Source organism: Tupaia chinensis, unplaced genomic scaffold (assembly GCF_000334495.1).
Source record: "Tupaia chinensis unplaced genomic scaffold, TupChi_1.0 Scaffold000113_1, whole genome shotgun sequence".
Taxonomy (NCBI): Eukaryota; Metazoa; Chordata; class Mammalia; order Scandentia; family Tupaiidae; genus Tupaia; species Tupaia belangeri.
In genome coordinates, this window is record NW_006159577.1 from 2,334,868 (window position 1) to 2,357,382 (window position 22,515).

At 37.8% G+C, this 22,515-nt stretch overlaps 1 protein-coding gene across 12 annotated transcripts in view; it reads left to right on the plus strand.

The window, feature by feature from the left end:
* Window positions 1–22,515, plus strand: part of EEF1AKMT2 (EEF1A lysine methyltransferase 2) — a 42,020-nt gene that overhangs the window by 10,728 nt on the left and 8,777 nt on the right. For 7 of the 12 annotated variants that reach the window (XR_003548644.1, XR_003548645.1, XM_027770097.1 and 4 more), the window contains 3 exons: window positions 3,347–3,454; window positions 7,282–7,498; window positions 13,078–13,168. Coding sequence is in view for 9 of the 12 variants with exons in the window: in XM_027770097.1 (XP_027625898.1) it covers window positions 3,347–3,454; window positions 7,282–7,498; window positions 13,078–13,168 (416 nt within the window). In the remaining 3 variants the exon portion in view is untranslated. Of the gene's footprint in view, window positions 1–3,346; window positions 3,455–7,281; window positions 7,499–13,077; window positions 13,471–16,189; window positions 16,216–22,515 lie in introns of those variants that run through there. The other 5 variants (XR_003548646.1, XM_027770100.1, XM_027770101.1 and 2 more) reach the window with 3 other exon arrangements.

The following is a 22,515-nucleotide window of genomic DNA, read 5'->3' on the forward strand; positions in this document are numbered from 1 at the left end:
CTTTTTTGGGGGGGAGTAAGTAAGCGTGAATGTCAAGCCTTTTCATGTTGTTCTCCAAGTCCCTGTCCATTTTTTAAAATAAGTTTTCCCTCTCTCTATCAAATTTGATAATTTCTACTAATTTGTCTTATAATGCATTGACTTTTACCTTTGTCACTTCCATTCTGCTCTTGATTTCACACATTGCAATTGGTTTATATGTCTTTTATAAATTCTCCCTGTACCTTTTCTTTTTTAAAATTTTGCAATTTATTTGTTATAGAAGTCCATTCATTCATTTGTCTGAAATGGTTTTCTATAGTGTGTGTTTTCTAATTACATCTCTGTAGTATCATTTAATATGGTTTTTGTCCCTTATAACATCTGTGGATTGGATATTAGCTATAGAGTAAGGCTCAGCTAACTACAGTATGTGGGTTATATATCTGAGGGGCTCCCCTGTGTTCATAAATAGTTTTTAAATATAGACACAGCTGTTCACTTACATGTTACCTACACTTAAGTGCTGCAGTGATAGGGTTGAATAATTGTAATAGATTATATGGCTAGCAAGGCCTAAAATACTTAATTGTTCCTTTATAGGAAAAGTTTGCTGACTGCTAATCCATCCAGTTAAATTCATTTTCTTGGCAAGTAAACTGAATAGGTGGTAATACATATTTGCACGTGTGGCATGTAATGTTATCTGTTTTCTTTTTTATGTTGTTATTTTTTTTTTTTAATAATTTTTTATTTTAACTTTTTTTATTTTAATTTGTCCAGAGAGGGACAGAGAGAGAGAGAGAAAGTGAGAAAGCAAGCCGCCAGGTCTGGGACTCAAACCGTGGTTGACCATGTGGGAGTCCAGTACCCTTAACCACCATACCACCTGCCGGCCCCATTTTTTTTGTTATGTTAACAGCCACGGATGATTATTGCTTCTATTTAGTAGTTTTTCTTTGACCACCTACATTTCTGATACATATTTTTTCAACATTTTTTATTGGGTATTTTTACTATATAATTCTAGATTGATATTTTTCTCATTGTCTTCTGGTTTCCATTCTTTATGACATTATTAACTGTAAGTCTTATTGTTGGCCCTTTGAAGGTAATCTGTCTCCTTGTACCTTTCATTCTCTGGATACTTTTGAGATTTTTATGTTTTTGATTTTCATCAGGTATGCTATCATGTCTGCAGGTATGGTTTTCTTTGTTTTTATCCTGCTTTAGATTTACAGTGCTTCTTGAATCTTTGTCTTGGAGGATCCTTTATTAGCACTGGAAAATGCTGAACATTTTTTCTTCTGCCTTATTTTCATTTTTTTCTTCTCAGAATGTAAGATTTTACATTCTGTGCCATTTTTTTTAGTTCTTTCCTGTTTTAATTTTCCGTCTTTTTGTCATCTGTCTTTAACAGAGATGTTTTTTTCTGACTTTTCTAAATTTCTTTTTTCTTTTTTTCAGTTTAATCTGCTATCAAGTCCAGTCTTGTATTTCTTAATTTAGTTATTACATTTTTTACTTCTGCTGCTCATTTGGTTCTTTGTTATAGTTTTCAATTCTCTGCCAGATTTCTTTAATTTGTAATTGTCATTTATTTTAATTGTTTTGGAGTCTGTTTCTGATAATTCTTTTATTTGGTTTTCCTATGGGTTCTGTTTCTAATATCAGTTTCCCCCTTTGGTTATTGTTTCCTAGAGTGTTACTGGGTACCAGAAATTGAATATGAAAATGTTAAGATAGTTTAAGGCTCTTGAATGTTCTAATACTCTAAAACATTGATATATGATTTTCCTAGGTTATATGAGATAAATACAGAATTGAGAGAAGAGGGAATTAGTAAGAATCTATTAATGCAATCATCCTGGGTTCTAGGTCTGATTGAGAAGGCATTTAGGAAAATTTGAAGGAAACAAAGATCTTGAAGAATGGGAAGGGAGACAGCTAAAAAGTCAGGAGGCTGGCATCAAAAAAGAGAATATTGGGACCAGCAGTTAGTGTAATGGCTATGTTGCTGGACTCCCATGTAGTTGATCATGTTTGAGTCCTAGACCCAGTGGCTTAAACTCAGGTCAGGCATGTGTGGGTGTGTGCCCAAGATCCTGAGAGGAGAATGGAGGAGAAGGGATGGCGGCATGGCCATCACCCCTCGGGGGTGATTTCTCGCTTTCTGTCTCTCTGTCTGTCTCTTTCTGGCAAGCGCTTGAGCCCTATAGCAAAAACCTCTCAAAAAAAGAGAATATTAAAACTTAAGATTAAAAATAGCAATAATTAAAGAGTAAATTCTCTGTGGAGAATAATTGGTATATGTGTTAATTGAGTTTAGATTATGAATCAGTCATTTGTGGTGCAAAAACATAGGTAATTCTTAATGGGTGGTATAGGGGTCAGTTGATTTTGGAAGGTACTAACCATTTAGTAAATAGTAAAGAGCACCAAGGGAAGTTTAGGCTGTGTTGTACTTTGCAGTCTTTTTTGTTTTTCGTATTTCTTTTGAAAGTATTTTTAGCCTCATTGGTCAAAAAATTTTTAGTATAATTAGGGAGTGGGGTGAAGTCCTGAAGACACCATGCTTTTGTCATAGGCTCCACAGACCCTGTATGGGTTCATTAGTTTAGTAAACAGTGAAAACCTTGATTTTAGTGAACTCTTTGTAACTTCCCAAGGATATCAACACTTGCCTGGCCTCGCTCAGTTTCTTTTTTTTCCATAAAGATCTAAAGGAATATATGAAATACATCAAAAATGAAGAAGCGTTTTACACATATAAGGTGGTTAATAATTACATGGTTGGTAATTGCATGATTTATAATTAAACTGAAGGAAAATTTTAGAAAAATAACTTATTGCATGTGCATTTAATTTAGTCATATAACTTAAGTAAAGTTTATGACAGATTTATGTGTGGGTTGGAGGAGCATATAAGGATCAGAAGTTAATACAACTTTTTTCTGAGGGCTTATGTGTATATTTGATTATTTTGAAGAAAATAAATTTTCTTTTGAAAGAGAAAATATTATAAAAGCAAATGAATTATATAAGTTTAAACTTTTCTTTTGATTTGGATTGTAGAATCAAATTTAAACATTGTGGATTATTGGATATGTCATAGGCAAAACATTGTAACTTTTTAAAACTAACATATAGGAGCTGGCAGGTGGTGTGGTGGTTAAGGTGGCTGGATTCCTGCATGGCTGACCATGGTTTGAATCCTGGACCTGGCGGTTTGCTTTCTCACTTTCCTTTTCTCTGGTCAAGTTCAAAAACATAAAATACAATAATAACAATGAATAAAATTAAATAAAATAGTTTTTTTTTTTTTTAAAAAAAGCCCTAACATATAAAATTATTTGTCTGTCTCTAGGCAAAATTTGGCTTCTCTAATATTACTGGAATTGATTATTCTCCTTCTGCAATTCAGCTTTCTGGAAGTATTATAAAGAAAGAAGGTCTATCTAACATTAAGTTGAAGGTAACTATATTACTATAGTATTTTTTTAATTAAAAAAATTGGTATATATGTAATTGGTATATAATTGTATATATGTATAAAACTGGTATATATGTATAGTTATTTTTAAAAATTTATTCATTCATTTATCTTAATTTGACTAGAAAGAGGAAGAGAGAGAGAAGAGAGATGGACAGTGAGAAAACAAACCACCAGGTCTGGGACTTGAACTATGGTTGTCCATGTGAGAGTGTCCAGTGCCTTGACCACCATGCCATCTGTTGGTCCCCAGTATTTTTATTTTTAATAGTTTCATAGTTTAAATACTTCTTTTTTTTATGATTTATTTATTCAATTATGCATTCATTCATTTCTTTTAATTTGACCAGAGAGAGACACAGAGAGAGAAGGAAAGTGGGAAAGTAAGCTACCAGGTCCGGGACTCGAACTGTGGTCAGCCATGTGGAAGTGTCCAGTGCCTTAACCATTATTCTACCTGCTGGTCCCAATAGTTTAGATATTTCTGAAGTTTATATTTTAAACTTACATAAATTAATGATCGACTATAAATAATCCAAATGTAAACATTTTTAAGTAAATATATTAAAAACTTGGAGGGTACCAGCAGGTGGTGTGGTGGTTAAGGTGTTAGACACTCCCACGTGGCAGACCACAGTTTGAGTCCTGGACCTGGTGGCTTGCTTTCTCACTTTCCCTCTCTCTCTTTTTGTCTCTCTGTGTCTCTCTCTGGTCAAATTAAAATAAGTGAGTGACTAAATAAAACTAAATAAATAATTCTTTGAAAAAACAAAAAACAAAAACTTGGAGCCAGTTCTGGCCAGCAGATGGAATGATGGTTAAAGGTACTGGACTCCTACATGGCTGACCACAGTTTGAATCTCGGACCTGGCGGCTTGCTCTTTCTCACTTTCCCTCTCTTTCCCCCCCCCCCTCACACTCTGTCCCTCTCTGGTCAAATTAAAAAAAAAAAAATTGGGAGCCAGCAGGTGACATGGAATTCAAAGTGCTGGACTCCTACTTGGCTGACCGCATTTCAAGTCTGGACCTGGCAATTTGAAAATCATGCTGGGCAAGTGTGCATGCCCAAGGTCCTGAGAGGAAAATGGAAGAGAAGGGATTGTGGTGTGACCATCACCCTCCTGTGGTGGTAATTTTTCACTTTCTCTCTCTTTGTCTCTCTCTAGTGAGTGTAAGTGCCCCATGGCAAGAAAACAAACAAACAAAAAACCCAACTTAATGTAGCCAGTTTGGGGAAATTATTTTCTCTTCATTGTGTACATTTGTGTTCATACTTCTTCCCCCATATTTGGAATGCCAACAAAGAATATCTAATTATTGATTAACTAGATTAAGTGGTTATAACTGCATAGAATGCTATAATATTAGCAAACATCATTTAGTGGGGCCAGCAGGTTGTATAGTGGTGAAGGCACTTGTGGACTCCCACATGGCCCACTGTGGTGCAAGTCACAGACCTGGAGGCTTAACCAAAATGCCGGGCATGTGTACGGGTGTACCCAAAATTCTGAGAGGAGAATGGAGGAGAAGGGATTGCAGCACAGCAATTTCCCCTGGGTGGGGGAGCTGTGATTTCTTACTTTCTGTGTCTCGGCAGTGAGCTCATATACCCTATAGCAAAAAATCTCAAAAAAAAAAAAAAGTTTATTTTTATATTCTATGATCTGTGAGATGATTATGAGATGATGACTCTTGAACTTATATTTCTAGCCCAGGTCTCTCCTCTGAGCTTTTTAACTATGTAAAAACTGCCTATTCCAAAGTTCTACCTGGATAGCTAATGGTCTCTCAACTTAGTCCAAAATGAAACTCTTGGTTTCCTCTTCAAACCTGCTTTCCTGTCTTTCCCTTCTCTGTTAACAACAGCCACTATTCACCCTGTTTTACCAACCCAAAGCCAAGGAATGATGCTGATTCTTCTCTTTCATGCAAATCCTATATCCAGTTCTAATGTCTTTTTTTCCTTCAAAGTATCAGAAATTTGATAATTCCTTGATATTCCCTTGCCACCTGCCAAGTCCAAGCCACCTTTATTTCTTGCTTGCTTAGACTGCTACAGAGTCCAGAGGCTACTACAGTGTCTTTTTATTTGGCTTTCCTTATTTATACTCTATCCATTTACCAGGCCAGAGGCTGGTTCTCAAAATATTTTTTCTCCAGTAACTGAATTTCTTATTCTTCTTCGTTTATGTTTTTTATAGCATCTTATTTCAAATTATTTGTTTGACTTAATTATTGTTTATTTCTCCTTTTATAAAATACAAAGTATAACCTCATCTAGGGCTTTTATTTTTTCTGTTTTGTTTACTGTTATAGTGGGTGTTGAAAGGTACCTACATGACAGATGGCATGGTGGTTATGGCACTGGACTTCCCCATGATTGACCATGGTTTGAATCCCCAGTCCTGGTAACAAGAATCATGTTGGGTGTGTGTACGTGCATGTATACCCAAAAATGCTGAAAAAGATGGAAAGATGGAGAATGATGCAGTGTGACCATTCCCCATGGGTGTGCTTTGTCATTTTTCTTCTTTCTCTCTCTTTTCCAGTGAGCGCACACACCCTCTGGAAAAACAAAAGTGTTGAATAAGTGAGTGTTTTTATACAGGCATTTAAGATAAGTAAGTGTCTCCCAAGTTAGCTCTTCAGAGTAGTAATCATTAATTTGCTTCAAGTGTGATGAGTATGTTGGTCATGAAGGAGGAGGGAAAAACCCATCCTCAAATATAAATGAATAATATCCACATTTAAAAAGTTATTTACTTATTATTGTTATTTCTTTTAATTTGCTGTAGGGCACCTGCACTCACCAGAGAGGTAGGGGTGTGTGTGTGTGTGTGTGTGTGAGATAGAGTGAGAGAGAGAGAGAGAGAGAGAAAGAGAGAAAGAGACAGAGAAAGCAAGTTGTTAGGTCTGGGACTTGAACTGTGGTTGACCATGTGGGAGTCCATTGCGCCTTAAGCACTATGCCACCTGCTGGCCCAATAGTCACAATTTTTTTTTCTTGAGAGATTTTTGCTGTAGGGCACATATGCTCACAGGAGAAACAAAGAGACAGAAAGCAAGAAATCACCCCTTAGGGGGTCCAGCAGTTAGCGTAATGACTGTCGCTGGACTCCCACGTAGTCGACTGCAGACCTAGTGACTTAAAACTCACGCTGGGCACGTGTGCTTGTGTGCCCAAGATCCCAAGAGGAGAATGGAGGAGAAGGGATTGTGGTGTGGCCATCCCCCCTGGAGGGTGATTTCTCACTTTCTGTCTGTTTCTCTCTGTCTGTCTGGCGAGTGCATGCGCCCTATAGCAAAAACCTCTAAATAAATAAATAAATAAATAAATAAATAAAAATAAAAAAAGAAATCACCCCTGAGGGTAGTGGGGAATGGCCATGCCACAATCCCTTCTCTATTCTCCTCCTGTGATCTTGGGCATGCAACACATGCGCTGGGCATGAGTTTCCGGGACTCAGACTGTGGTGAACTACATGGGAGTCCAGTGATGTAACCATCACACTATCTGCTGTTCCCCAATGGGTTCTTTCATCTGTAATCTTGTACAGATTATCATTTAAATTTTGTAAAGATTGTGTATTGGGGCCGGTAGGTGGCATGGTGGTTAAAGGCACCGGATTTCCACATCGGCTGACCTTGGTTCAAGTCTTGGACCTGGCAGCTTGCTTTCTTGCTTTCCCTTTCTTTCTCTCTGTCTCTCTCTGGTCAAATTAAAAAATAATAATAATAAATGGAATTAAATAAACATTTAAGAAAGAATGTTAATCATTCTTACATAGACACTGATTTTTTTCATATAGGTAGAAGACTTTTTGAATCTTTCCACAGAGTTTTCTGGATTTCAGATTTGTATTGACAAAGGGACTTTTGATGCCATAAGCCTTAATCCTGACAATGCAATTGAGAAGAGGAAACAATATGTAAAATCTCTCTCCAAGGTGTTGAAAGTTAAAGGCTTTTTTCTAATAACCTCATGTAATTGGACCACGGAAGAGTTGCTAAATGAATTCAATGAAGGTAAATGGCTATATGGTGTTTAAAACAGTGCTACCTCAAGTTTCATGTACTTAAATAAGTCTCCCCCCCTTGGTGTAAGAGTGTTTTATTTCACTATTTGGGGGAATTGCCTCTTTTCATCTCTGTTAATGACCTTAGTAATAACTTTTAACTATATATACAAAGTTCAGGGAAATAACATTGGTTGAGATCCAGACTTTAAAAAATTTTTTCCAGGAAATCCTAGCAGTTAAGTACTAAAATTTATGAGCCTGTAAAAGTTAAGTTCTTTATTTTGGCTATACAATCTATTTAGAAAAAAACCCACATACATTGTGCTTCTGACTTTGGTGCAGTGGTTCACTGGCATATCAGTGATAAATGCAAAAGGCAGTAGCATTTTTAAAAAATTAATTAATTTTTTGAGAAGTTTTTTTTTTTTTTGCTATAGCCAGAAAGACAGAGAGACAGAAAGCGAGAAATCACCCCCCAAGGGGATGGCCATGTCGCAGGCCCTTCTCCATTCTCCTCTCGGGATCTTGGGCGCACATGCCCACGTGCCCGGCGTGAGTTTTAAGCCACCGGGGCCGGGACTTGAACCGCGGTCAACTACATGGGAGTTCAGCGACATAGCCATTACGCTAACTGCTGGTCCCTTTTAAATTTATTTTTAAAGAGCGATTTTAAAAAATCATTTTTATTTATCATTACTGTTATTTTTTAATTTGCTGTAACTTGCATGTATCCTCACTAGTGAGAGAGACACACAAAAAGAGGGAGAGAGAGAGACAGTCAAAAAAGAGTGAGAGAAAGGGAAAGTGATAAAGCAAGCCATCAGGTCTAGGAACTTGAACCGCTGTTGGCCATGTGAGTGTTCAGCTCCTTAACCACCATGCCACCTACTGGTCCCAAGAGTGTGATTTTTGCCATAGGGTATGTGTACTTAGTGGAGAGAAAAAGAAAGAAAAAGTGAGAAATCACCACCGGGAGGATGGCCACAGCATGATCCCTTCTCTATTCTCTTCCTGGGATTTTGGGCACATGCACACACACGCTGGGTGTGAATTTCAGCTGCTGGGCCTGGGACTTGAACCATGGTGGGGCCATGTGGGAGTTTAGCACCTTAACCACTATGCCATCCGCTGGCCCCAGTAGTGTTTTTAAAGTCTTAACAAGATGAGAGTTTTAATTTTTATGGATACTTGATAAGTCTTAATCTAACAGTTATTTAGGTATTTAGGATTTATCATCTTGTTTTTCACTATGGAACGATTATTTTTAACATTGCACAGAAACAAAATATAGAGAGTTGATAGAAGTACACCTTCTAATTTTTTTCTTTTTCTTTTTTTTTTTTTTTTTTTAAGGTTTTTGCTATGGGGCAGAGAGAGACAGTGAGAGGGAAAGTGAGAAATCACCCTGCAGGGGTGATGGCCATGCTGCAACCCCTTCTCTGTTCTCTTCCTGGGATTTTGGGCATGCACACATGCATGCACACACACCTGGCGTGATTTTCAAGCTTCCAGGTCTGGGACTTGAACCGTGGTCAGCCATGGGGTAGTCCAGTGCCATAACCATTATGCCAGGTGCTGGCCTCACAGCCCTCTAATTCTTGAGGGCATCTCTGCCTTTTCCCAAGAATTTTGTGGTTAGGCAGGATTTTTTTGCCCATTAGGAAAGTATAATCAGTGTGTACATTAATATGTGTACTAAGTGGGTATCTTGTATACTAAGTGGAGCTCTTGTGAGAATTGAAATTTATAATCTATACAGAAAATATTTTTAGTTCTCTGGCAGACTATGCCTTTGTTTTAAGGGTTATTTTTTCTGGTTGATTCATGTAGTACACATGCATTTTTGGTTAAGTGTCTTGAGACTCTATAGGTATTTACTTGTTTTTCCTTCCCAGGATCCTTTTTAGATTACATGTTTGTTTGTTTTGTTTTTAGGAGTAGGAGGAATTTCCAGGATGGAGGCCTAAGTAAATTATGTAGTATTAAGTATTTCATTAAATTTTGAACCTCAATTGTCAAATGTTAATGGGAAATGAACTACTTCAAGAGAGCATTTTACTGTTTATTCTTATTTATAGCCATACAATATATATCTTAGAGTTTGTTTTCTTTTTGGTTTTAAGTGACTAGGCAGGGAGAACACTTAATACATTTTTTTTCTGTGCTTTCAGTGGCTTGGACAGAGTATATAATGTAAAACTTGAAGTGTTTGAGGCTTGAAATGTGAGCTTGTGGCTTCATTAGTTTTAACTCTGGAAAACAAGAATTATATGTGATTTATTGTCTTTTACTTCATGCCATTAATTTTATTATCTTCCAGGTTTAATTTGTTTCCTTTAGAACTGTTGAGGCCTTGTATCAATGGACTTCCCTCTTCCTGAAGCTTGACAGTTTTAATAAATGCTCAGAGTTACATTGTGTAGGGCAAGTTCCTTTCCTGGTTTTTAAATACAGGTGTTCTCTTTTACCCCTGGAACTAGCAGACAAAAACTATTTGTCTGTCTTTGATAATGAGGAACAGACTTTAGCCTGGTATAGAGGGCTTAAAAATGTGTCTGTGTCTGAGAACTATTGAGGAAACTTTTTATGTTCAGTTCTAGAACTTAGTACAGAATTTAAATAAGTGAAATGTTACAACAGGAAATGTTAAAGAAATAATTACGTACAATTGAAAACAGTTTTTAAGGCATGAGTCTCTTAGAAAATGGTGTTTAGAGTTTGATAAGGAACAGTAATAGAATACACTTACATGGATCAGTGTCCCCAAGTCTTGTTATTAACTGCAATCCTTTCTGCTGTATTCTCCTCCTGGGATCTTGGGCATGTATGCACATGCACCTTGCATGAGTTTAAGCCACCGGGTCCAGGACTCAAACCGTGGTCGACCGCTTGGGAGTCCAGCAACATAGCCATTATGCCAACTGCTGGTTCCTAAACTTTTTTTTTTTCTTAAGAATTATTTTACTCAATTTCATTCATGATTACTTTTTATTTATTTATTTATTTATTTATTTATTTATTTAATAAGAGTGAAAAAGAGAAGGAAGGCAAGAAAGCAACCTGCCTGGTTCGTGACTCAAACCATGGTGGGCCATGTGGGAGTCCAGTGCCTTAACCACTATACCACCTGCCAGCCCTTTTTTTTTTTTTTTAAAGAGAGATTTTTGCTATAGGGCAGGGCATGTGCACTTGCTAGGAAGACAGACAGACAGACAGAAAGTGAGAAATCACCCCCTGGGGGGAATGGCCATGCTGTAGTCCCCTTCTCCTCCATTCTCCTCTTGGGATTGTGGGCATGCACACACATGTGCTTGGCGTGAGTTTTAAGCTGCTGGGTCTGGGACTCAAGCCATGTGAGGGTCCAGTGATGTAACCATTATGCTATCTGCTGGTATCCAGGAACTGACTTTTTTTTTAAGAATTATTTTATTTAACTTTATTATTATCATCATTATTTTTGAATTTGATGAATGAGAGAAAGAGGGAAATTGAGAATGTAAGCCACCAGGTCTAGGACTTGAACCACAGTCAGCCATTTGGGAGTCTGGCACCTCAAACCACCATGTCACCTGCCAACCCCATGAGCTTTCTTTCTTAACCACAGGGGCATGGGTCCAGTTCATATATATCATGCTACTGAGTTGTCATAAAAGTTATGACCTATTTTCTATGCAAAAATGCTTCATGACTTTTCTGACAACCCTGTCTTGTGCGAATCTTGTGTTGCAGTGGTCAAGGATTGTTAGTGGTCAGCCATGTGGGATCTGGCTTTCTTATTCATTAGGATATGGGTCTAGCCCATATATATCATGCTATTTAAAAGGCCTCTCCTGTGCTAGTACCATAGTACAGTGGTCAGACACTGTGCAGTTGGAGTCAGATCCTATTTACCAACTGTGGTTCAGATCCCAGCTCCACAGCTTGAAAAACATGCCTTGCTGGGACCAGCAGTTAGCATAATGGCCATGTTGCTGGACTCCCACATAGCCGACTGCGGTTTGAGTCCCGGACCCGGCAGCTTAAACTCACGCTGGGCGCATGTGTGTGTGTGCCCAAGATCCCGAGAGGAGAATGGAGGAGAAGGGATTGTGGCATGGCCATTCCCCCTGGGGGGTGATTTCTCTCTTTCTGTCTCTCTGTCTCTCTCTGTCTTTCTGGTGAGCGCACACGCCCTATAGCAAAAAAAAACTCTCCAAAAAGAGAAAAAAAAAAAATACCTTGCTTGTCATTTTTTTGTATGTCCAGGATCTTGGTGGTATGACAGAAAGGAAGAAAAACGATTGCAGCATGACTAGGTTCTGTGGAGTGGTGTTCTTTTTCTGATATGTACCTATGCCCTTTGGCATTAAGATACATAAATAAAACCTGTCCTATTTTGGAAAAAGATTTCTTGTTGTCAAGTTTTTTAAAAAAAGAATGATTTTACTTAACTTTATTTATTTAAAAAATTTACTTATTTTTTCATTTGACCAGAGAGAGAGAGCAAGAGAGAGGGAAAGTGAGAAAGCAGGCCACCAGGTCTGGGACTTGAACTGTGATTGGCCACGTGGAAGTTCAGTGTCCTTAACCACCATGCCACCTGCCAGCCCATCTTGTGATTAAATTTTTGTTGGAGAGGTTTTTCTATAAGGCGTGTGCACTCACCAGAAAGACAGAGACAGAGACAGAGAGAGAGAGAGAGACAGTCAGAAAGTGAGAAATTACCCCCTGGGGGGGATGACCACACCACAGTCCCCTTTAAGCCATCAGGTCTGGGACTCAACCGTGGTTGACTACATGGGAGTCCAGCAATGTAGCCATTATGCCATCTGCTGGTCCCGTGATTAATTTTTAGAAACTTAAAATTCTTTTTTCTTGCCAGAGGATGTGCGCTCTGGGGCCTGCCCTTAAGTGCTTTTATATATATATGGTTTTTATTCATTGAGTTGCTACAAATAAAGCACTCAAAACAGTGCCTGGCATTTATAGGAACTCAGCACATGATAACTACTTTCAACAAATTAGATGGTGAAGTAAGCTAATAGAGATGCAGCTTCGAATGGATGTAAAACAGGAAGTGGAGGACATGAGGATGAATAGAAGAGTCTCTTCTGCATTTGTATTTGGTCATGTCTGTTCCTTGTTCAAAGTATTATTGGATATGGACACTTATACTGTGTACACACAGCAGTATTGAAAAATCATTGAATGATATTCAGTCATAATTTAGAGTTTAGAATCTCATAGTTTTCTAAAGAGTTTGGAAGTATAGTGGTGGGCCAGGTGGGTGGCATGGTGGTTACAGTGGCTGGATCCCTTATGGACAACTGCATAGGTTGAATCCCAGATGCAGTGGCTTGAAAAACTTCCTGGGGCCTGTGTATGTTCATACCCAAAATCCTGAAAGAAGAAATGGAGAAGGGATTGCAGTGTGACCATCCATCGTGGGGAATACTTTTGCAGTATCCCTGTTCCCATCCTCTATCCTGTCCTTGGGAGCTCACATGTTCTCTGGCAAATTAAAGAAAAAGAAAGTATAGTGTTAATATAAATTCCCTTAACTGTGGGATTCAGTCCCTAATAAAAGTGTTTCTTTTTGTCTGACAGGATTTGAACTTGTTGAAGAGCTGCCAACACCTAAGTTCAGCTTTGGAGGCAGATCTGGAAACAGTGTAGCAGCATTGGTTTTCCAAAAAACGTGAGACTTTCCTTTGGACAAATTTAGGTAGCTTAAAGAAGCCACAGAACAAAGTAAACCTGACACAGAAAATGCAAATGCAAATAAACTCTTAGTAAGAACACAGGATGCACATGTTGAATAAATATAATGGGTTGCTAAAAGGAAAAAGAAGTACAAGTGGTTGGGTTTTAGAGCTCAATCAAGAATAATTTTTAATTCTTTTGTATTTGAAATGAAAATATTTTTCTTTTTGATTTAAACAAATTTCCTGTAGTTACTAATAGTTAAAAACGTTAAAATAGTAAACGATTTTATAGAAAGCATGTATTCTTGATTATTGTGCCTTAATGACTAGAATATAGTTATTTATGAAGATTTAACCAAACTATTCCGGGATAAGAATAACAACTACTTTCTTAGTGTTTCATTAGAGTATTTATGAAACATAATAAGAAATACTGTTTTGGGTTATTATAAAAATTATTCTATACCTGGGAAAAGCCCTGTGGCCTTCATGTGTATAATTAAACAAAATCAGAGGAATTTATCAGTTAACCAAGAAGTCTTTTATTTATTTATTTTTTTAGGTTTTTGACATAGGGCACGTGTACTCACCAGAGACAGACATACAGAGACAGTGAGACAGGAAGTAAAAAGTCCCCCTCCCCCTCCAGGAGATGCCACATCACAGTCCCTTCTGGGATTTTGGACATGCACACACATGTGCCTGGCGTGAATATTAAGTGACCAGGCCTGGAACTTGAACCGTGGTCGACTACGAAGTCCAGCGACTTAGCCATTATGCCATCTGCTGGTCTCCAAGATGTCTTTATTGAGCTGGTATTTTGAATCAGATGGTCTACTACATACTGTAAGGGATAAACAGTAGAAAGAAAGGGAGCTAAGGGATACTGTTATATGCCAGCCCTATGTTAAGTTATATTAAGTCATTGATCTTTCCAGTATTTTCTCTAGGCATGTATTACATGTTCTTGTTTCTGTAATACATGTAAGAAAACTGTAACTGGAAGACCTGAAGTTACTTCTACCAAGTCAAACAGCTAGGACAGAATGGAGCCAGGGTTTTTGTTTGTTTGTTTTTTTAAAGGCTGAGTCTTGTTACGTTGTGTGATCTTCCTGTCTCAACCTTTGGAGTAGAGGATTCTTATCTGGATCTGTCTGACTCTTAAAACCTTATTCTCTTGGGGACCAGCAGGTGGCATGGTAGTTAAGGCACAGGACACTCCCACATGGTCAACTGCGGTTCAAGTCCTGGACCTGGTGGCTTGTTTTCTCACTTTCTCTCTCTGGTCCAATTAAAAATGAATAAATAAATAAACTTAAATAAATATATTTAAAAAAAAAAAGCCTATTCTCTTCTCTTACCATATTCTGCCTCCTAGGTACTAAGTCTCTCCCTTCATAGCATTTACATTTCAAGAGAGGAACTAGTAAAACTCAGAGAAGTTGAGCAGTTATTTTTAGGATCTGTCTGACTCTTAAAACCTTATTCTCTTGGGGACCAGCAGGTGGCATGGTAGTTAAGGCACAGGACACTCCCACATGGTCAACTGCGGTTCAAGTCCTGGACCTGGTGGCTTGTTTTCTCACTTTCTCTCTCTGGTCCAATTAAAAATGAATAAATAAATAAACTTAAATAAATATATTTAAAAAAAAAAACCTATTCTCTTCTCTTACCATATTCTGCCTCCTAGGTACTAAGTCTCTCCCTTCATAGCATTTACATTTCAAGAGAGGAACTAGTAAAACTCAGAGAAGTTGAGCAGTTATTTTTAGAAGTCTTACAGCTCTTTATTGGTGTTGATCCTAATAACTTGTTAGTGTTGCTCTCTGGACTATTAGAATATGAATCAGCCAACTCAGTCTCACATCATCCTTTATTACTTATGGTCACCATTTCCCTATTTGACTTAAAGGACTTGCCTTTATCAAGAATTGAATTTTGTCATTCTTCTGTGAAGGGATGGTATAAATTAAATAAGATTTTGGGGATACAGAGACAGAGATGTTCTATAATAGGTGCCAGTTAAGGAAGATAAACTATTAATGTTAAAAAGGTAAGATATATTAATACTTAATGACACTTTGGAGTAATATTTTAATAGTGGATTAATAATATGGGTTTTGAAAAGTTACATAATTTTTTTTTCTTTTTTTGGAGAAATTTTTGCTATAGGGTGTGTGCGCTCGCCAGACAGACAGAGACAGACAGAGAGACAGAAAGCGAGAAATCACCCCCCAGGGGGGATGGCCACACCACAATCCCTTCTCCATTTTCCTCTTGGGATCTTGGGCACGCATGCACACGCGCCCGGTGTGAGTTTAAGACACCAGGTCTGGGACTCGAACCGCTGTCAACTATGTGGGAGTCCAGCGACATAGCCATTATGCTAACTGCTGGTCCCTAAGTTACATAAATTTTGAGATGGCCTAGTGGTTTCATTGCTGGACTCCCACATGGCCGATTGCGGTTTGGGTCCCAAACCCAGTGGCTTCAAACTCAGGCCCAGCATGTGTGCAGGCCTGCCCAAGATCCCAGGAGGAGAACAGAGGAGAAGGGATTGCGGTGTGGCCATCCTTCCTGGGGGGTGATTTCTTGCTGTCTGTCTCTCTGTCTCTCTGGTGAGTACACATGCCCTATAGCAAAAATCTCTCTCAAAAAGCAAAAAGTACGAAAAGTATAATTTTTGATGATTTTCATCTTTTTGAGTCTATTGGGTTACAAAATGCACCATATTGTTTATTTTGCAAATGTTGCTCCAGTATTGAGTAAGTTTAGCGTTACATCCACTTCTTTATTTTGTGAGAGGAAGGGGGGGCAAGTCTTTCATTTAGATCAGTATTAAACAATCATTAAGATTACTACTTGCCTTGGACAAGATAGCTGAAAGCATTTAAAGGAACTTCAATGAAAATAACACTTTTGGAAATGCATTTATTTTATGCATATAAAAAGTGAGAAATTACTTCATAATATATGCAACTTAAACTTAAGTTTTTTTGTTTTGTTTTTGCCAGGGTGCATGTGTGCTCACCAGGAAAAGAAAATCCCTTCTCCATATTCCCTCTTCTGGGATTTTGGGCATACATTCACAAGCACCTGGTATGTTTCTCAAGCCGCTGCGTCTGGGACTTAAACTGTTTAGTTGGCCATGTGAGATGCTGCCTTAACCCCCTTGCTACTGCCTAGCCCCAAATTGCTGTTTTGTTTCTTTATTTGTTTGTTTGTTTTTGTTTTTTAATAAGACATGGGATCTTAAAGTATTACATAAAAACATACAGTTTTATTTTTTTGTTTTTTGGAGAGTTTTTTTTTTTGCTATAGAGCGCATCCGCTCGCCAGAAAGACATAAAGAGACAGAGAGATAGAAAGCGAGAAATCACCCCCCAGGGGGGATGGCCATGCCACAATTTATTCTTCTCCATTCTCCTCTTGGGATCTTGGGCACTCATGCACACACGCCTGGCGTGAGTTTAAGCTGCCCGGTCCGGGACTTGAACCGTGGTCGACTTACATGGGAGTCCAGCAACATAGCCATTATGTTAACTGCTGGTCCCTAGTTTTTTATTTTTTGAGTTTTTTCTTTTTGCTATAGGGTGCGTGCGTTCACCAGAAAGAGAGACAGAAAGTGAGAAATCACACCCAGGAGGATGGCCACGCATGCACACATGACCGACATGAGTTAAAGCCACTGCATCCAGGACTTGAACCACAGTTGACCACATGGGAGTCCAGTGATGTAGCCATTACACCAACTTCTGGTCCCAGTTTTATAATTTATTGAGGGGATCCGGGCATTATTGTTTTTGTCACATCAGTATGACTTGGTTTCAAATACAATGATGGCAGTTTCAAAATTCTAAGAAGTTGTAAAGAGCCAGTAGATGGCGTAATGGTTACATTGCTGGACTCCCATGTAGTTGACTGCAGTTTGAGTCCTAGACCTGGTGGCTTGAAACTCATGCTGGGCGCGTATGTATGCATGCCCAAATTATCAAGAGAAGACTGGAGAAGAGATTGTGGCATGGCCTTTCCACCTGGAGGGTGATTTCTCACTTTTTATCTCTCTCTTGAGTGCACACGTCCTATAGCAAAAATTTCTCTTTAAAAAAAAAATTTTTTTTTTTTAGTTGTTAAACTGTATGATACCAGGTTGTTAGAAAAGTCATGACTTTTTTTTCTAGGCAAAAATGCATCTTGACTTTTCTGAGAACCCAATATTTTAAAGCACCAATTCAACAAGATCGGCTTTGTGAGCAACTAGACAGACATTAAGGTTGATTCATAGTGGGGCTGGCAGGTAGCATGGTGGTTAAGGGTGCTGCACTCCCACATAGCCCACTGAAGTTTGAGTCCCAGACCTGGCAGTTTGCTTTCTCACTTTTTCTCTCTCTGTTTCTCTTTCTCTCTCTCTCACTTTGTTCCTTTTTGGTCAAATGAAAATAAATAAAGTTAAATAAAATGATTCTTTAAGAAAAAGGTTGATTCCTAGGAAGCTTGGAATGGGTCTTTGTTGAAAAGCTCTTTGAGTCACTGTATGGGATATATTTGTTCTATTTGCAAATGTACAGATATTATATATTTATTTTGAATTGTAGAGCTGTTAGTACAGTTAGGAAAAGGGAGTTGTCATCTCTTTTTATCACTTTAATCCCTCTGGAAGCCAGCCCTTTGGGGGTTGAGATCAGAACAAACAGAGGGTCTAAAAATACTAACAAGAAATTAATATTTTCAAATAAGACAGAAGTATTAAAAACCAGGCCAATAAATGTCTCTAAGTTACTGAAACAAATTACGAATACATTATTATTAAACTTAGTATTGTTAAATTTATGAATATATGGTACTGCGTAGGAAATTATGCAGTTATAAAAAGGAGCAGTAAGTTATTATAGTGAAAGCTGTTTTCTGTGGATAAGAATTTGGAATTGTAATTTTATTTAATCAAAAGACACTTATTTTGAAGGAACTTGTTTGAAATGCAAACGAGATTTCTCTGTGAAGCCTGCACAGAATTGTCTCTTTTCATTATGGTGTTATTGCTACATTACAAACCACTTGTGTGTGTAGGAAGTGCGCATGCAATTCCAAAGGGAATTGAGGCCTGAATGGGTGGGTTAAACCAATTAGCAAATAGAAAGTTTTTAGAACATTTTGTTTTAAGCCAGGTGCACAAGTTAGAGTTGCTTTTTGGGACTGGCATTTATGTATATGAGAATCAAACCTGACACTATTCTTGGCAGCTTAACTAAAGCCATTTTAAAATAAGTACAAACTGTTCTTGAATGATTTTTTTTTTCCATTGTAGTAGCAACAAGTTTGCCTTTCTTCTTTATCTGTGATATGCATGCAATCTTTTGTTTATTTTGAGGGAAGGGAGCTAAACATATACAAAAGACTTTCAGTCTTTTTATGAATGATGTGCTTCAATTCACTTATGGTTTTTCAATTTCTGTGACACTATAATACAGTACTGTATGTTGACTTCAATTTACATTTATCTAAAGTATAAATAGAAACCTTAATTTTTAAGGAACCTACATAAGTTTTGTACGCCCTTGAAATAATTTTTCTTAAAATGGTTTGCAAAGTGATAGAGTAGCCCTGCTTATGTTAGTAGACTTTGATTTATATTCTCCTAAGTAATCTTATTTTTCACATTTGTAAGTGTACATGTGTCTTCGTCTGGTGCCTACAATGAAAAACATAAAAATGCGAGCAGTTTGTTTCCAGGGTAGAGACCTGGGCTTTGATTTGCTGTTTTTGGCTCTGAGGTAGAGTGTACGCCCTCCAGAGACAGCTCTGTGCTTTGAGAGCAAGAGACCAAGTGTCTTACATTCTACAGTAGTAACCTCTTTGGCTAATTGGTTGGGGGGATGTTGATGGGCGCTGAAAAGAGTCTTGTGTAGTACACTTCATTGGAAGAATGCTGCCTATGACCTAGAGCCTGATTGTGGGAGGTGAGGAACATATTAGGTTGAAAGACAATTGCATAGTGGGAAAAAATAAGCAAATCTTTATCATTTCTCTTGGTTAGGCAGGAAACAGAGATGTTCTTAGAAGAAAGGAGAACACATGAGCATGTTTTATGAACAGTTAATGGAAGAAAATTAATGCTAATTTATTCTTCATACACACTATGCAATTTGTTAGAAAAGTAAAAGAATAGTTTGAAATTCTTTGGTCAATTGATAGATCCTATGTTACGGGCATAGAAATGAAACTCAACATTAAGCAGATAAATACCCAAGCCCACAGGCTACATAAATGCTGAATAAAACCAGCTCTACAATGGAACTCTGAAAAGCAACGGGTAAGAAGCCTAATGAATGATTGAATATGACCTTAGCAAAATCCCTGGAGTGTTGTTGAAAGATCATTCATTTCCAGCTTAGATGTCAAGATGGGCTCCAGTAACCAGAAAAAAGAGAGCTTGAGTCAGTACTTACTGAGTTTTAAAAATCTTTACAACACAGTGCATTAGACTAATCATTAAAAGGCTTCTCTAGCTGAATTTTGAGCTGTCACTATGTGGACCTGTAGTTTAGGCCCAGGGAAACCAAATTAAAAAAGATAGGAATAATCCCCAAGACATGAATGTATCAATATCCTGCTTTTATGGAGTAGAACTTCAAAAACTGAGATGTATATGCTGGCAGAATGCACTTTTGTCATGCTGATACCATTGTAAGAAAGACTTACAACCAAGAGATCAATTGTGTCTTAAAGTATTTGCAGAATTACTTGCCTAGTATTATTAGAGGAAGATATAAGAAATAAAAACTCACAGTTTTCATTTTTCAGAAGAAATGATTTTTTTGTTCTCTGAAGAAATGATGAATTTTTCCATATTACATTTTTACATGTGGATTATTTTATGACATCAAAAAATGGTATTGTGAGTGATCTTTGTTGTGCACACTGTCTTGAAGAATCTTAAGAAAAATTAATCTAATGCATCAGTTTTCCCAAATATGTAAAAACGTTCACAGGCTGCAATAGTTCCCATGTCCTGAGTATTGTCTGCATAGCTTCAAAAGCAGTGTGCAAATACTCTGAATGGGAGGGTCTGTGAACTGTATTTATAACTCTACATTAATGCACTTATAGATAAAGCAGTTTATTATCAGTGACAATAGCAGAAGAGAAATTGTGTCCTCCTGTTGCCTTCCTTACTGCTTTTCACAGAAGAGAGACTCATTAGGAGGAAGAGGCTAAATGTAGAGGAGTGTGGGTGCCAGTTCACATTTTCCTCCTAACCCCTCTGCTAATATCAAAATGTCAGTCCTTTGTTCCCATCTAATTTTAGTACATCCAGGCTAAAAAAAGTTAGGATGAAAAATATTAGGATGATTTCTAACCATGGAACTTTGAGGGGTAGGGTTGGGAGGAGGAAGAGTAAAGGAAAGAGCAGTTTATACTCCATACCCGTGTGCCCTTCTCCAGTATTTTCTAGCCCCTAGTCTGTTGATTTTGGTAATGAAATAAATTTAGGTGCACTGAAGCGCGATGGTAGTTAGGTTTTCCTTGCATGTCCTCAATAAGAAGCCTAGTTGGAAGTCTAAATGGAGAAAATCATAATATGGTATTTAATAAAACATACTGGACTGAATTATAGAGCTGCATGCAAGCTTTATAAGAAAGGCCTGAAATTGTGAATGAAACTACATATTGTGTTATTTATAAAAAAAGTTTGATGTCCATCTGTGTTTCAGTGAAACTGCTTTTATACTGTTCTTTTGAGTGAGAGTAATGTTTGTTGATTTTTGAGAAGAAGTCATGAGCAAGGCACATAAGTCTAAACTGCTGATCCCCTGTGTAAACTCTGACAGGCCTAGGAGGAAGAATCAGCCAGTTGAGTCAAGTAATTGATGATATAGTTTGTTCAAGAATAGGACAGAATTCCTCATGGCCTTGTAGTTGAAAGTGCCAATTTTAGTGGTTATTATTTAATTTAAAAATAATTATCTGGATTAAACTAAAAGGGTAGTTCTGAATATTGGCCCTCCCTGTGAAATAACTTTTTCCCAAAGGTTTTTCCAGTTAGTGAGCTAAGGTTTCCTATTGTAATCTCTGTATGATAAAGATGTTATGTAGCCAGAAGTAAGAGAGGTTATTTCCTTATTAAGTCTGTTTGACTAATGACTTAATTTGTGACAAATGAAATAGATTTTTTCTTTCTTTCTTTTTTTCTTTTTAAAGAGATTTTTGCTCTAGGTACACGTGCTCGCTGGAGAAACAGAGACAGACAGAAAGGTAGAAATCACCCCCTGGGGGGATGGCCACGCCAGAGTCCTTTCTCCCTCATTCTTCTCTTGGGATTTGGGGCATGCATACACATGTGCCCGGCTTGAGTTTCAAGCCTGTGCGTCTGGTACTCGAACCACGGTCAGCCATGTGGGAGTCCAGCAACAGAACCATTATACCATCTACTGGTTCCCAAATAGATTATTTTATGAACTTAAAATTTAGTTCAATTTATTTTAGTTACTTTTATGTTAAAATAACAGCTAATTTGTGTTTAAAATTTGTTAAGTAATAGAATAAATATCAAAAAGAAATGATTTAAAGAAAAATGGTAAGTTTTGAAGAAAAAAGTTACTGGATGTAGGTAAGTCACATCCCTTTTTTGGGCTTCAGTTTTTTTTCTCTGTAAAACAAGGGCATTCAATAGGTGATTTTTTTTTTTTTTTAAAGGTTTTTGCCATAGGGCATGTGTGCTTGCCAGAGAGACACGCAGAGAGAGAGAAGGCAAGTGACAAATCACCCCCTGGGGAATGGCCATTCCTCAATTTCTTCTCCATTCTAGGATTTTGGGCATGTACACACATGCACCTGGAATGATTCTCGTCTCCAGGTATAGAAGTCAAACCTTGATTGGCCACGTGGAAGTGGAAGTCCAGTGCCTTAACCACCATGCCATTTGCTGGCCCTGATATTAAAGTTTTTCTCTACCCTTGTCAGCTCAGGTTGCCATAATAAAATATTATAGACTGGGTAACTTAAGCAAAAGCAACAAATTTATTTCTCACAGCTCTAGAGGCCGGAATTCTATTTTTTTAAAAGAATTATTTAACTGTATTTCTTTGTTTGTTTATTTATCTAAATTTGACCAGAGGAGACAGAGAGAGAGAGAAAGTGAGAGTGAGAGAGAAAGCAAACCACCAGGTCTGGGACTCGAACCACAGTCAGCCATGGGGGAGTCCAGCACCCTTAACCACTATGCCACCTGTTGGCCCCAAAGCTAGAATTCTAAAATCAAGGTGCTAGCAAGGTATGTTTCTTGGCTTGTAGGAAGCCATCTCCCCTGTAACCTCCTCTCGTGTGGGGAGCTCCAAGGGTG